Source organism: Solanum verrucosum, unplaced genomic scaffold, assembly GCF_900185275.1.
Source record: "Solanum verrucosum unplaced genomic scaffold, falcon-dt-bn FXZP01000159.1, whole genome shotgun sequence".
NCBI lineage: Eukaryota > Viridiplantae > Streptophyta > Magnoliopsida > Solanales > Solanaceae > Solanum > Solanum verrucosum.
This window is the reverse complement of record NW_026020705.1, coordinates 2,432,070-2,445,117: the sequence shown is the minus strand read 5'-3', so window position 1 is coordinate 2,445,117 and position 13,048 is coordinate 2,432,070. Positions and strand designations below refer to the sequence as shown.

Here is a 13,048-nt window from a genome sequence, read left to right as displayed (position 1 = left end):
TCTCATAATGCATTACTAGGTATAGATATAGGCCTTGGCCAAGCCTCTCCACCAGGAATCTAGCTGACACAATCGTACTATCCTAACTGCTCCAAAATAAGGACAAAAATGCAATAAATAAACTACAACTGGACTAAACTATAAAATGTCCTTTCCCTAACTAACTTCTTCATCAGTTGTTAAGTATCACTTCATCAGCTCAGTGTACAACCACTTCACTATCAACAATGTCAAAATTGCAACATTCCTCCCTCCTTAAAAATCTTTCTTGTCCTCAAAGAAGAAAAGTTGGGAACCTGAGCTTTATTTTAGCAAAATCTTCCCAAGTAGCTTGTTCAGATGGAATGTCCTTCCATTGCACTAAGATTTCAGCTACAGCCTTATTGCCCTTTTTGATCATCTTTCTGTCTAACACCTGATCTGGCTCAACACAATAGGGACTTGCAATGTCTACTAAGGGAGGGTGGTTAAGTACTTCAGGAAATGCATAGCATGGTTTCAACTGAGAAACATGAAAAGTAGGATGTATGGCCACATGCGTAGGTAGGGAAAGCTTGTAAGCCACCTTTCCTATCCTTTGTATCACCAGGTAAGGCCCATAATAGTTGGCTGAAAGTTTGTTGAAAGTCTGATTAGACAAAGTAGTTTGTCTATAGGGCTGAATTTTAAGGTATACCCAATATCCTTCTTGAAACTGCCTATCACTTCAGTATTTGTTAGCCATGTCTGTCATTCTTTGTTGTGCCTTGTCTAAATGAAACCTCAACAACTGAGCTTTAAACTCTCTGGCAATCAAGCTTATATCAACTTCGTCATCCACAACCTCACCAGGCAAGTAAGGCAAGTGTGTAGGGGGTTGTTGTTCATAAAGAGCCTCATATGGACTGGTCTGTATAGCTGAATGAAAAGTGGTGTTGTACCACCACTTGGCCAAAGAGAGATACATGTTCCAATCCTTCTGACTATCAGCACAGTAGCACCTTAAATAAGTCTCCAATGTTTTGTTGACTACCTCGGTTTGCCCATCATACTGAGCCCTGAGAGTGATAAGCTGTTGAGGTACTCAACTCTATCCCTTGCATAGTAAACAGATATTGCCAAAACCTGCTAATAAAAATAGGTTCCCTGTCACTAACCACATTCTCAGGCATTCCATGCAACTTGAATACCTGCTCCATGAAAGTCTGAGCCACAGTTGATGCAGTTTAGGGATCTGTTAATGCCATGAAATGAGCATATTTGGTTAGCCTATCTACCACCACCAAAATTGTGGTCTTTCCCTGAGACTTAGACAGCCCATTAATAAAGTCCATGCTTATACTTGTCCATGTTGTGTAAGGGATCTGCAGTAGTTGCAACAAACCCATGATCACTCTTGCTTCTTTGACATATTGCACATTGTCTGATATAAAATACTACTTCATCCTTAAGGCCCTTCCAATAGAATAACCCTGCCAGCTTCCTATGAGTATTGTCCATTCCAGAGTGCCCCCTCCCCCATTGGTGAATCATGCCAGACTTTGATCAGATCTTGCCTCAACTGAGCATCAACCCATACCATCAACTTCCCATGCTTCTTGATTTGCTGGTGAATGTAAGAGTAGACCTTGTATTCTTCAGTGTGACTCTGAATCATGTCAATTTACTCAGCTAAGTACTCATCTTTGATCCAACTCTATTTATTTCTACGAAAGAGAGTAGAATCTACAGGTATTATGGCTAGAAGGAACTGCTTAGTCATAGGTGATCTGGACACATCATCAACTGCCTTGTTCTCCCTTCCCTTCTTGTACTCAATTTCAAAATCATATCGCATGAGTTTGCCCACCCATTTCTTTTTGAACCCAATATGTAGTTTCTGATCCAAAAGGTATTTGAGGGCCCTTTGATCAGTCATTACAATAAGGGGTCTTCCCAGTTAATATTGTGACCATTTAGTAATAGATATAACCAAACCCAACAACTCCTTATCATATACTGACAAAGTCAAATGTTTACCTGATAATCCTTTGCTGATGAAAGCTATTGGATGACCATCTTGCATCAACACAACTCCTACCCCCAAATTACAAGCCATCAGTTTCAACAATGAATTGGATAGAACTAACATGTAATGCTAACACTAGAGTAGAAGGACTAAAATGCAATAAATAAACTACAACTGGACTAAACTGTAAAATGTCCTTATCTAACTAACTCCTTCATCAATTGTTAAGTACCACTTCATCAGCTCAGTGTACAACCACTTCACTATCAGCAGTGTCAAAATTGTAACACGTGGCTCCAATGGTCATGTGTATCCTAAAATTAACAAGCTAAGGTGGATTATGGACAGTAGCTTGGTTTAATAGTCGAACACGACAACAGTTTCAGTTGTCCGGATTGCATATAGGTGGATTCCCAAGTCATATTTTATCTGCAGTTTAGACCTGAAAAATAAAGAGAAATCCAAAAATTAAGTTTCTTTTGAGATAAACTTCAAATCAACATTGAAATGAGAACAACTTTATAATGATACTATGGTCAGTTTGGCTTTTCCATGGGAGAGTATAAGTGTCACTCCCCGAGGCTACCCCCTTGACGTAAACACGGGACCTAGGATCACGAGTGACCCCAAGCTAATCCTGACCTGACATATCATAAGCATACTAAAACAACTGAACAAAAGATACTATGCGGAAGCTTAAAACATGATATGACTTAAAGATGGGGAATACCCAATACTGATCTGAATATATATAAAAACTACTAACAGTTTAATGATACTGAACATTCACTCAAAGCTAAAACTGAATCTGATACTATGTTTGAAAAAGCCTCTTGCTGACTAGAGTTGCTGGGACATGTCCCCAGCTAACCCTAGCAAAATTGAAACCGAAATGAAAGACTGAAATGAAAAACATGTCTATTGTCCTCGAAGTACTAGGACTCACCATTGTTGCTGCTGAGTATGGATCAGGAATCGATCTATGCATGATCTGAATCCGGAGGACCTGAACCTATATCATGAAAGGATGTAGCGTAGAGTATGCGTCAGTACTTGGAATGTACTTAGCATGCAAGATATAGAATATAACTGAACAAATATGTAAGCTGAACAAAACATAACTGAGCAATGGCATAATCTGAACATGATGTAAATACTGAAATATATTGAAATGAACTAAACTGAATGCAATGACCAAGTACTGATTATTAATATGACATGCTGAGATTGAATATTGAAATATAACTGAAAACCTGGTCAATGCACTAGAGTCTGACTGTGGGAGATACTATTAATTGACATAAAACCACGTGAGCTAAACGTGGAGTTCTATGTATACGCCCCATCGAGAGGACCCAATATACCTTGCCAGATGTATAAAGGCATGACTGGCGTGATCACTAAATCTGATGCCCAATAGAGGGGACTTATACTCCTACGGGGGCACATAGTTCTGGGACTATGAGGGTACGCTGAACCTTAGTCCAACTCGGTGCTAAGTCTACTCCCAACTAGAAATGTGTATGACACAACATAATTGAAATACTAGATAGCTCAATGTTCTGACATGCAAATCTGAGAATGCAAGATTTAGGTACTGATAATGTAACATTAGAAAACTGGAGCATGTTTATCTGTTTAACTGACCTAGCAAGTGTAATTCATGAACTAAAGAATCTACACCACTAGGGTTTTGAGTTTCATGCAAAGAACTAAGCAAACTATCCAAGAAATAAGCTAATTCGATATAGGATACTACAACAGCTAAATCACAACAATTATCTAAGGTTTTAGAAACCCTAGGTCTCAACAAGATATGAGAATCAAGAATCTGACTGAATTATAGGGATCTAGTGGATGAAAGGAACCCACTAGTGAAATCCCACATATCTGGTGATGAAATCTACGTAGAAATCCTTCAATTTCGGGGCTCGAACTGAAGAAAACCTACTGCGTTCTTGGAAGGGTTGGGTCGCCTCTTTTCTCCTCTTTTACTCTAAGTTTGATGAATTTTGGTGAATGAATCGCTTAGGGTAAAGTCTGACTAGAATACTAGGCTAAAACTGACCAAAACGACGTAGTTTAGGTGTAAAACGATGTAGTTTAAATGTCTAAAGCATAGGGGAAAAGACCAAAATGACCCTAACTTAAAAGCTGACGAGCTGATCGACGGAGCTGATCGACGGACCCGACCGACGGACTGTAGGTCGACTGACGGTCCGTCCTGTCAGTTCGTCGTCTGGCTTCAGAGACTAGGATTGAGGGTCACGATCCACGGACCCTGGACCACAGACCGTGGTCTGACCTACGGTCTGTAGGTCCGGCAGTGGGTCGTGCTTTTACTGAATTTTCTGGGTGGAGTTGAGGTGACCAACCACGGACCTTACCTACGGTCCGTAGGTGGCCTCCGTCTGTGGCACCTTCAGCTTCTAAAAATCTGCAATTTTGTCCTTTCTCGAATTCGGGGTGTTACAATAAGGGGTGTTGCATTTATAAATAGGGAATAGGGAGACAATAGAGAAAATATAAGAAGGCTTGACTTTCTCCTGATGAAGTCTCCAAACATTTGGCTATTGCTCCTCAAATTTGAAGTAATGACAACGATTCTATTGGTTCTCCCTGCAGGGGTTTCCAATCGTTTTGTCAATACTTTTTGGTCTTATTTGATTTTATTTGATATCATAAAGGTGTGATTCAGGATGTCACCTAAGTGAATTCTATAAATTCCTTGAGCCGAGTTTCGCTACATGTGAGTAACATGGTATGCTCATTTTTGTCATATAGTGAATCAACTCTGCTTTTATAGATGTAGAAGAAGTTGAATGGTTTTTTGTACTTGATCATATAGTGGACCAGTTTAATGGACTTCTATTGTTTGTTTCTCACCCCTTTTCGCATGCGAATGAATATTTGCTACCTTGACCTCTCATTTTGTGTAGGAGGTCTGATAATCTAAGTTGCTCGGACTCAGGTGCGGGTATCCGAGACGGATGCGAATTCGACTTTCGAGAGTCGAATTCGGCAAAATCCAAATTTTAAGATTCGTGGGTGCGAATCCGAGTATGGAGACGGGTGCGGGAATACGGCTTAATTTTTTCAATATTATAAAAATATAGTTATGAAGATATTCTAAATTTGAGAGATATGTTGTGATAAACTTACATGTATTTTGTAGAATTCAATCTTCCATTCTTCAAGATGAGTTACTCTTCCATTCTTCCTACAAAGACACAACAAAATAGAAACTAAACATTAAAAGCATTTACAAATTACAATAGAATAAATATAACTAAAAGAATCAATAAAAATTTAAAAGAAGAACTAACCTTAGAACATGGATAGTAACTCTTGAAACAAAGTGAAAGTGAAAATACTGCAATTATTAAAATTTAAGATATACACAGATATTTATCCACAATTTAGATAATCATAATTACTAATCAATATTCAATACACCAAGTAAAGTGTAAAACATACTATTTAACAAAAATCAAGAGATTGTCTCAACTTAATCCATAACTTAAAATTAACATAACAACAAAATATTGTCAATTATCAAGTTATTTAATTAAGTGAGCTATCTCTTCCACATCTTCTTCAACTTCTTCCAAATCTTCAAACTCTTCCTCAAATATCACACCTTCAATTTGAGGTTTATCCATTGAAAGCTCGGTTAGATCATTAGTTGTCTCATCAATATCAAATCGATCTCCCCCTAAAATAAATTAAAAAGAATAAATATATTAGAAGATTTTATATAAAAAGAAAAAAAATCATATAAACTAAATAATTGAAGAAAATAATAAAGAAAATATAGACATACCAACATCCCAATATTTGCTTGGCCCATTTATATATTTCTCTTTCTTGCGAGACAACAACCGGAGATTATAATGTACAGACACTAAATCTTCGGCTCTTGAAGTTGCTAACTTATTTCTCTTGATATTGTGAATCAAAGAATATGTACTCCAATTTCTTTCACAACAAGAGGAAGAAGCCGGTTGAGTAAGCAACTTGTACGCTAATTGTTGCAAAAGTGGAGCCAAGACCCCATGATTTGCCCACCAAGAAAGAGAATCTTCATACGTCATAGCCTCAATCACGTGAGGCTCACTAAAAGAGCCACTTCCGCTACAAAAGTATCCATACTCCAATGAGACTTGTTTCATTTCATTAGAATCTTTAAAGTACCTTTGAAAGCACTTGACTCTATTCAATGAAATTTCACTATCTTCATTAGGAGCTAGCTTTCGAATTCCATTCTCTCCTTGAAGCCGTGATTCATGATAATACTTGGGAACCAAAGAATGTGCCATACAATGTAGAGGTGTGTTACTTTTGTTCCACCTAGCCACAAGAATATCATGTATAGTATCAAAAAAATTTGATTGACCGGAAATGAGATCTTTCCCCTCATGCTCAAAGATGACTTTCTTGACCTTCTCAATCATTGAGTCCCACATATCATAGATGAGATGTAATTTTGGACCATCAATATCGGCACTTCTTAGCATATCAACAATTGACTCTATAAATTTCAAGAAATAATCATTACTATCCCATTTTTCATCATTCATTATAAGGGATTTTATTTCACGTGTTTTGGCTTCAATTCCCTTATCCCCCTTATAATTCTTCCATTCATCATCCATGAACATTTTCTCCAAAGAAGATTTCACTTTGCGAATTCGGGTGGTCATAATGATGTGTGAGGCAAATCTTGTTTCACCAACCTTCAACAAACACAAATCTGAATATTTTTGAAAAAGTGCCTGTGCCAAGTCATGGTTCATAACAAAGTTCTTCAAATTACTCACTTCACTAAGTGACTCTAAAATTCATTTACAATTAGTAAAGTGAGGTGATTTTTTCGAAGGTTGACACATACTTTTCAAAGCTAGATTCAAACAATGAACAACACAAGGAGTCCAAAACATATGAGGATATTTTTGCTCCACAATAGTACCGACAAGTTTCATATTACTTGCATTATCCGTAATAACTTAAACAACATTGTTTGAACCTACATTTTCTATTGCTTCAATAAATAAGTTAGCAATATATTCACCATCTTTTACGATTCCACTAGAATTGATTGAATTTAAAAACATTGGACCTCCACTAGATGATGCCATTATATTGATCAAAGGTCGTCTTTTAGTATCGGACCATCCATCCAAACAAATCGACAATCCTTTCTTTTTCCATGTACCTTTAATTGGTTGCAACTTTCTATCAATATGTGTTTTTTCTTGAGCTAAAAGAGTTTTCCTCAATCTATTATATGATGGGGGAATATAACCGGGAATGGAATTTTCGGCTAGAAACTTAGAATATTTTTTAAAATAAGGAGAGTTTGCAAAGTTGAACGATAAATCTGATGCGTAGAACATCCTAGCGGCTAATTTGTCGGCCGTATTTCTCTCATAGATGCCGAATGATTTTCCTATAGCTCCACTACTCGAACTCTTTTTTTTTTGTTGAATCAAATCAGTCCCCTCCGGAAGTGATATAGAATCAACTTTTTTTCTTGCATCAACTTGAACAACGGTTCTTTTTCTTTCGGCTTGTTCATGCTCCATCTTCAAAGTCGCATATATATCACCACTACTTTCTTTACATATTTGAACACTGTTAGATTAGGTCTTAGGCCTAACTCACACCCCAAAAGCTAGCTCAAAGGGAGGAGGATTGCCCAAGCCTTATAAGGAGTCCACCCATCTCATTAACCACCGATGTGGGACTTTTGTCATTCTTTAACACCCCACCTCACGCCCAGTGCTTAGCATCTGGTGCGTGGGCAATTTTTATTTTGGGGGTCCCAACATTGGGTGAGACGGACCCTGCTCTGATACCAAGTTAAATTAGGTCTTAGGCCTAACTCACACCCCAAAAGCTAGCTCAAAGGGAGGAGGATTGCCCAAGCCTTATAAGGAGTCCACCCATCTCATTAATCACCGATGTGGGACTTTTGTCATTCTTTAACAAACACCATGACCCGATAATCTCAAAAGATATGCTTTCACCCTATTATATGATCCCGTAACTATTTTATTGCAATAGTTACAAGAAAAATGAAGATTACATTGTGCGGTGATTTTGATTTGTAGCTCATGGGATATGACATTTGAGAGGAACTCCATAAATTGGTACACTTCTGGAAGAGGAAAAGCCGTGCTTTGTGATAGCCACAACTCTGTTATCCTTCTCAAATTACTTCCAACAATCAATCATTCCTTGATATTGGACTAGTTGGGATCAGCTTTATGAGTCTCCTATATCCGTTCTACCTTATTCGCGGCCATTCTTTTCGATACTGGTAAATGATTTGTTTTCTCCTTAAACTATTCTTTCTTTTCAAAATATGTGATTAAGGTTAATCTTGGAATTCTATTCAGAAGTTGGGATGCCCTTAAAGTGGCATCTCCGCATGGACATAAACTTTGATTAAAAACTTTGAGGTATTCCCATGTATTACATGGGGAAACAAATTCAAAATCTTTTATGAATGTCAAGACTCATGTCCTTTGCTTTGAACTCTAGAAATTTAAATTAAACAAAGTGGTATCTTTATTTATCTGGTAGTTTAACCGTAATTTCTGAAATGAAGGAGAAGAAAGCAGTGAACATGTCATGCTGGAGTAGTTGTACTACTCAAAGTAGCAAGTACATTTGGGTGGATATAATCTGTGAAAAGAGAGCATGAAAGATCATCTGATTTCCATTGCACCTGTATCAGGATGTGATTGCTTTCAAGGTATTCCCCTTAATTCTTTGAAAGTATAATCACTTACACATCCATTTGCATGTTATTTTTTTGGAGCTCGAGTTTAAGCCATCAGGAAGGGGTCATGCTCTGTGTACTCTGTATCTGTCGATCCTCCATGTCCTTCACATTCCATGATTTTGGTATGATTAAGCTTTTCTTAGAATACTCAACTGCCATGGGTTAGTGACGTAATCTTTGGATATTATCACAACAGAAAAGAACCACTTGACTGAAATCAATAATCAATATTCAATTAACGTTCTTCTGGTCTCATCTGCTTAGACTCAAGTATCCATTCATTTGTATAATGCTGTAAATGAGAATATCAGATGAACCGAGCTTGGTGGAAACCTCTTCGCTGTGTATTAGATCACTTGCATATGAAAACGTTTCGAGCTTCTTATTAGTTCATGAATAATATGCCATACTAGATTGCTAATGTATTTCATCTGAGATCATCCAGCACTCTAAATTATTGGAAGCAGCTGGCCTGCGATCTCAAGCTGATCCTGTCTTGTTGTTAGTTCATGAATAATATGCCATACTAGATTGCTAATGTATTTCATCTGAGATCATCCAACACTCTAAATTATTGGAAGCAGCTGGCCTGCGATCTCAAGCTGATCCTGTCTTGTTGTCAATCATTTTGAAGACTTCTCCTCTTCCGAATGGTGACGATCCTTATATGAGGTGAGGCATGCAAAGTTATTCACGCATGTTAGAAAGGTTGAGCTAGCTGGGACGTGGAGAAGGTTCATCAACATGGAGAACCTAACCATCTGGTGGAGCCGCGTGAAGAAATTGGAGAATCTCTAGAAGGTATGTCTATATGCTAGAATGGAGTTCTATCCACAAGGAAAAGCAATCAGCAAATGTCTGAACAACCATTATCATTGTTTAGCATGGCATAAATTCACTTGTTTTACTATTGATATGCTGGTGTATGGATTCATTTGTCTCGAATATGCATTAGGTTTTTGATGCATGAGATACATTACATCTTTTTTTTTCGTCCGAAAAAAGGCATTCTAATCAATTATTAATCAAAAGAATGTTTAGTAGATCATGAATTAAAGATGGGGGATCTAGTTTCCCCTCCATAGCATAAGACATAGAACCCAAAGCCCGAGCTAGCTAATCGGCACATTGGTTCGCTGGTCTTTTAAAAAAAAGACGAGGAAATAGAAGTAAAGCCACACATGAGTGCTATACAATCTCGAATAATAATATAAAAAAAACTAATAGGTTTTGTAAGATTTTTCTGATGCTTGTTTAACCAAAAGACTTTCAATCTCCACAATAATTGTTGATGAAAAGTGTTCCTTTAGCGAGCTTAGTGCTTCTCGAACACCCAATGCCTCAACCATAAGGGAGTCATGAGGCATATCTAATCAACTAGAGTCATGAAGTTTCCCTGAGAATCACAGACTAGCATGTCTGCTCTGCTCCTACCAAAGTAAGGTCAAAAGAAGCATCAATGTGCTAGAGTTTGACAAAATTTAGAGATCCTTTAAAAATGAGTTATGTTTGGTTAGATTAAGAGGGTTAACCCAATATGAAATTATCTTGTGCTGTGAAAGATAGTCTTTCTTATGGGGATGTACTAGTTAAGATTCTTGATCGTCAGGTTAGAAGATTGAGAAACAAAGAAGCAGCCATGAAATCCAAGTATCCTCACCTCTTTCCTTCTGATTCCACTCCAGCTTGAGGTAATAGTTCCACTTCAGTTTTTCAGTCATTCATGCGTAAAATCAGTTTAGCATCATGTTCCTTCAGTTTGTACTTGCATTTTTAGCATATTTGTATGTTCTTGGAACTCAGTTCGGTCAGAAATCAGTCTTCAGTGGTTGGTGGTAGGGTTGTAGCTCATTCCCTCCATTTCAACTAGTTTAGTCTTCATTCGAGGACGAATGATCCCAAGGAGGAGATATTGAAACACCTCAAAAACCAGACCTATAAAAAAATTGCAGAAATTCTACCTGAAGCAGTGAACCACGGCATGGTTCACGGACCGTGATAGGGTCCACGATCCGTTGACATGCCCGTGGTCATGACTTGGAAGTCACCAGGCCCAGGCATCAGACCACGGGCACCTTCATGGTCCGTGGTCTTGATGACGGGTCTTGGTGGCTGAACCAGTAGGCCCCAAAGCCTAGCCCTCACCTCGCCCAAGTAAGGACCACGGGGACCTTCACGGTCCGTGATCTTGAAGACGGGTCGTGGGGGAATCCGTGAAAACATAGGTAGTAGACCCCTAGACTAGCCCTCAGACCCTCAAGCCTCACGGTCCGTGGTCCTCCACACGACCCGTGGTAGGGTCCGTGAAGGCCAGCTAGTAGGCCCTCCGACCTGAAACTCCAGACCTCAGCCCAAGTGAGGACTACGAGGACCTTCATAGTCCGTGGTCCTCCACATGGGCCGTAGTAGTGGCTCGTGGACCAAGCCTTCAGAACCACAGGATCAAGTGAAGACCACGAGGGCTTTCACGGTCCATGGTCCCTTTCATGGTCCGTGAAACTGGTCGTGGTCTGCCCCGTCTGCAACTTAAGTCAGGGGTCTTTTGGTCTTTTCCTATTTCATTGGACCCCTAAACTACGTCGTTTTAACCCTAAACTATGTGGTTTTGGTCAGTTTTAGCCTAGAAACAGAACTAGAACTTACCTAAGTCAGATATTTCATCAAACTTAGAAAATTTGAACGCTAGAGAGGAGAAAGAGGCGACCAAACCCTAGTTCAAGAACGTAGAAAGATTTCATCAGTTCCAGCCTCGAAATCGAAAGATTTCTCCATGGAATTCCTCACCAGGTGTGTGGGATTTCACTAGTGGGTTCCTTTCGCCCATTAGGTCCCTAGATTTCAATCAGATTCTTGATTCCTTGTTATTAACTAGACCTAGGGTTTCTAGAACTTCAGCAGATTATCATGAATTGGTTATTTACATGTTCCAAATTAGATTATCATGTTATTACTTCGTTTATTGCATGAATTTCAGAACCCTAGCTATGTATTTCTTTAGTTCTTGAATTACACATGCTAGGTCAGATATTTTAGTATTTCAGATATACATGCTTCAGTCTTGAGTGTGTCATTATCAGTATATAAATGTGTATTCTTAGTTTGCATGTCAGTTTTGACCTATCCTGTATATTACAGAAATTCAGTCAAAATGTGTTGATCATTTAATCTATTGGGAGTAGTATAATACCGATTTGGACTAGGGTCAGTCACCCATATAGTCCAGAACTACGAGCCATGTAGGTTGTAAGTCCACTCTGTGGGCATCATTTTAATGATCACGCCAGCATGCCTCTACACCTTTGGCCGGGTGTATTGGGTCCTCTCGATGGGGCGTATACATCGGACTCCACATTTAGCTCATGTGGTTTTATATCGGTTATTAGTAGCTCCCACAGTCCAGTCAGACTCCATTGCATTGACCATAATTCAGTATTCAGTCTCAACATGTTATAAATTTGGTCATTGCATTCAGTTAGCTCAGTATTCAATATCTATATCATGTTCAGATTATGCTCTTGCTTTATTGCTTGTTCAGTTATGTGTTTATTTCAGCTTTACTCTATCCTGCATGCTCAGTACCTTTCAAGTACTGACGCATACTCTACGCTAGATCTTCTCGTGATATAGGTTTAGGTTCTCATCATCCAAATCACACTTAGATCAGTTCCCGATCTCCAGTTCAGCAGCATCAGTGGTGATTCCTCATTCTTCGAGGACAATAGTCATGTTATCTTTCAATTTTCATTGTTTTAGTTTTTGTTTTTCTAGACTTAGCTGGGGCATGTCCCAGCACTTCTAGTTAGTTAGAGGCTATATTCAGTTTAGTATTTGAGTTTGATATTTCTTTTGTATTAAAACTCTCAGATTTGATATATTCAGTTGAGTATATGGATATTCCCCATCACTTTCATTTTCATGATTTAGCTTCCTCATTAGTTATTATTATTCTTAGTATGCTCATGTAATGCCAGCAGGGTTAGTCACTTGTGATCCTAGGTCCCGTGTCCGCGTCTCGGGGTACCTCGAGGCGTGACAATTCTCCTCAAAATAGAGCTTGATCTCGGATCAAACTATGTACTTGCATCTAGTTTGTCTTATCTTTTTGGTTATTGCAGCAATGTGAACGGCCTAAGATCGGCTGTGAAAGCAAAAGGGATAAAGAAACATCCTGGCAGCAGTTGGGTGTAGTCGCTTGGTAGTTCTTCGAAGGAAACAGTTGAAGGATCTGGCAGTTATGTTTCTCTTTATGCCAGTAGAAGAGGAAATTCAGA

The 13,048-nt window shown here is 38.6% G+C and overlaps 1 protein-coding gene across 1 annotated transcript; it reads right to left on the bottom strand.

The window, feature by feature from the left end:
* Positions 1 to 706: 706 nt before the first annotated feature.
* Positions 707 to 1,897, bottom strand: LOC125812404 (uncharacterized). The gene is made up of 4 exons (XM_049491902.1): positions 1,709 to 1,897; positions 1,559 to 1,627; positions 1,137 to 1,169; positions 707 to 1,051 (listed from the first exon to the last, which is right to left on the bottom strand). The coding sequence occupies exons 1-4, from the start codon at positions 1,895 to 1,897 to the stop codon at positions 707 to 709; spliced, it is 636 nt and encodes a 211-aa protein (XP_049347859.1).
* Positions 1,898 to 13,048: the final 11,151 nt, after the last annotated feature.

What these genes read in the sequence shown, in the direction of transcription:
- LOC125812404 (XM_049491902.1), bottom strand. Translation starts at nt 1,897, where the DNA reads ATGACTGATCAAAGGGCCCTCAAATACCTTTTGGATCAGAAACTACAT. An exon ending in TCCTTCTAGCCATAATACCT is followed by an intron (nt 1,628 to 1,708) that starts GTAGATTCTACT and finishes GACATGATTCAG; the next exon opens with AGTCACACTGAAGAATACAA. An exon ending in AGAAGCATGGGAAGTTGATG is followed by an intron (nt 1,170 to 1,558) that starts GTATGGGTTGAT and finishes TTCATGGAGCAG; the next exon opens with GTATTCAAGTTGCATGGAAT.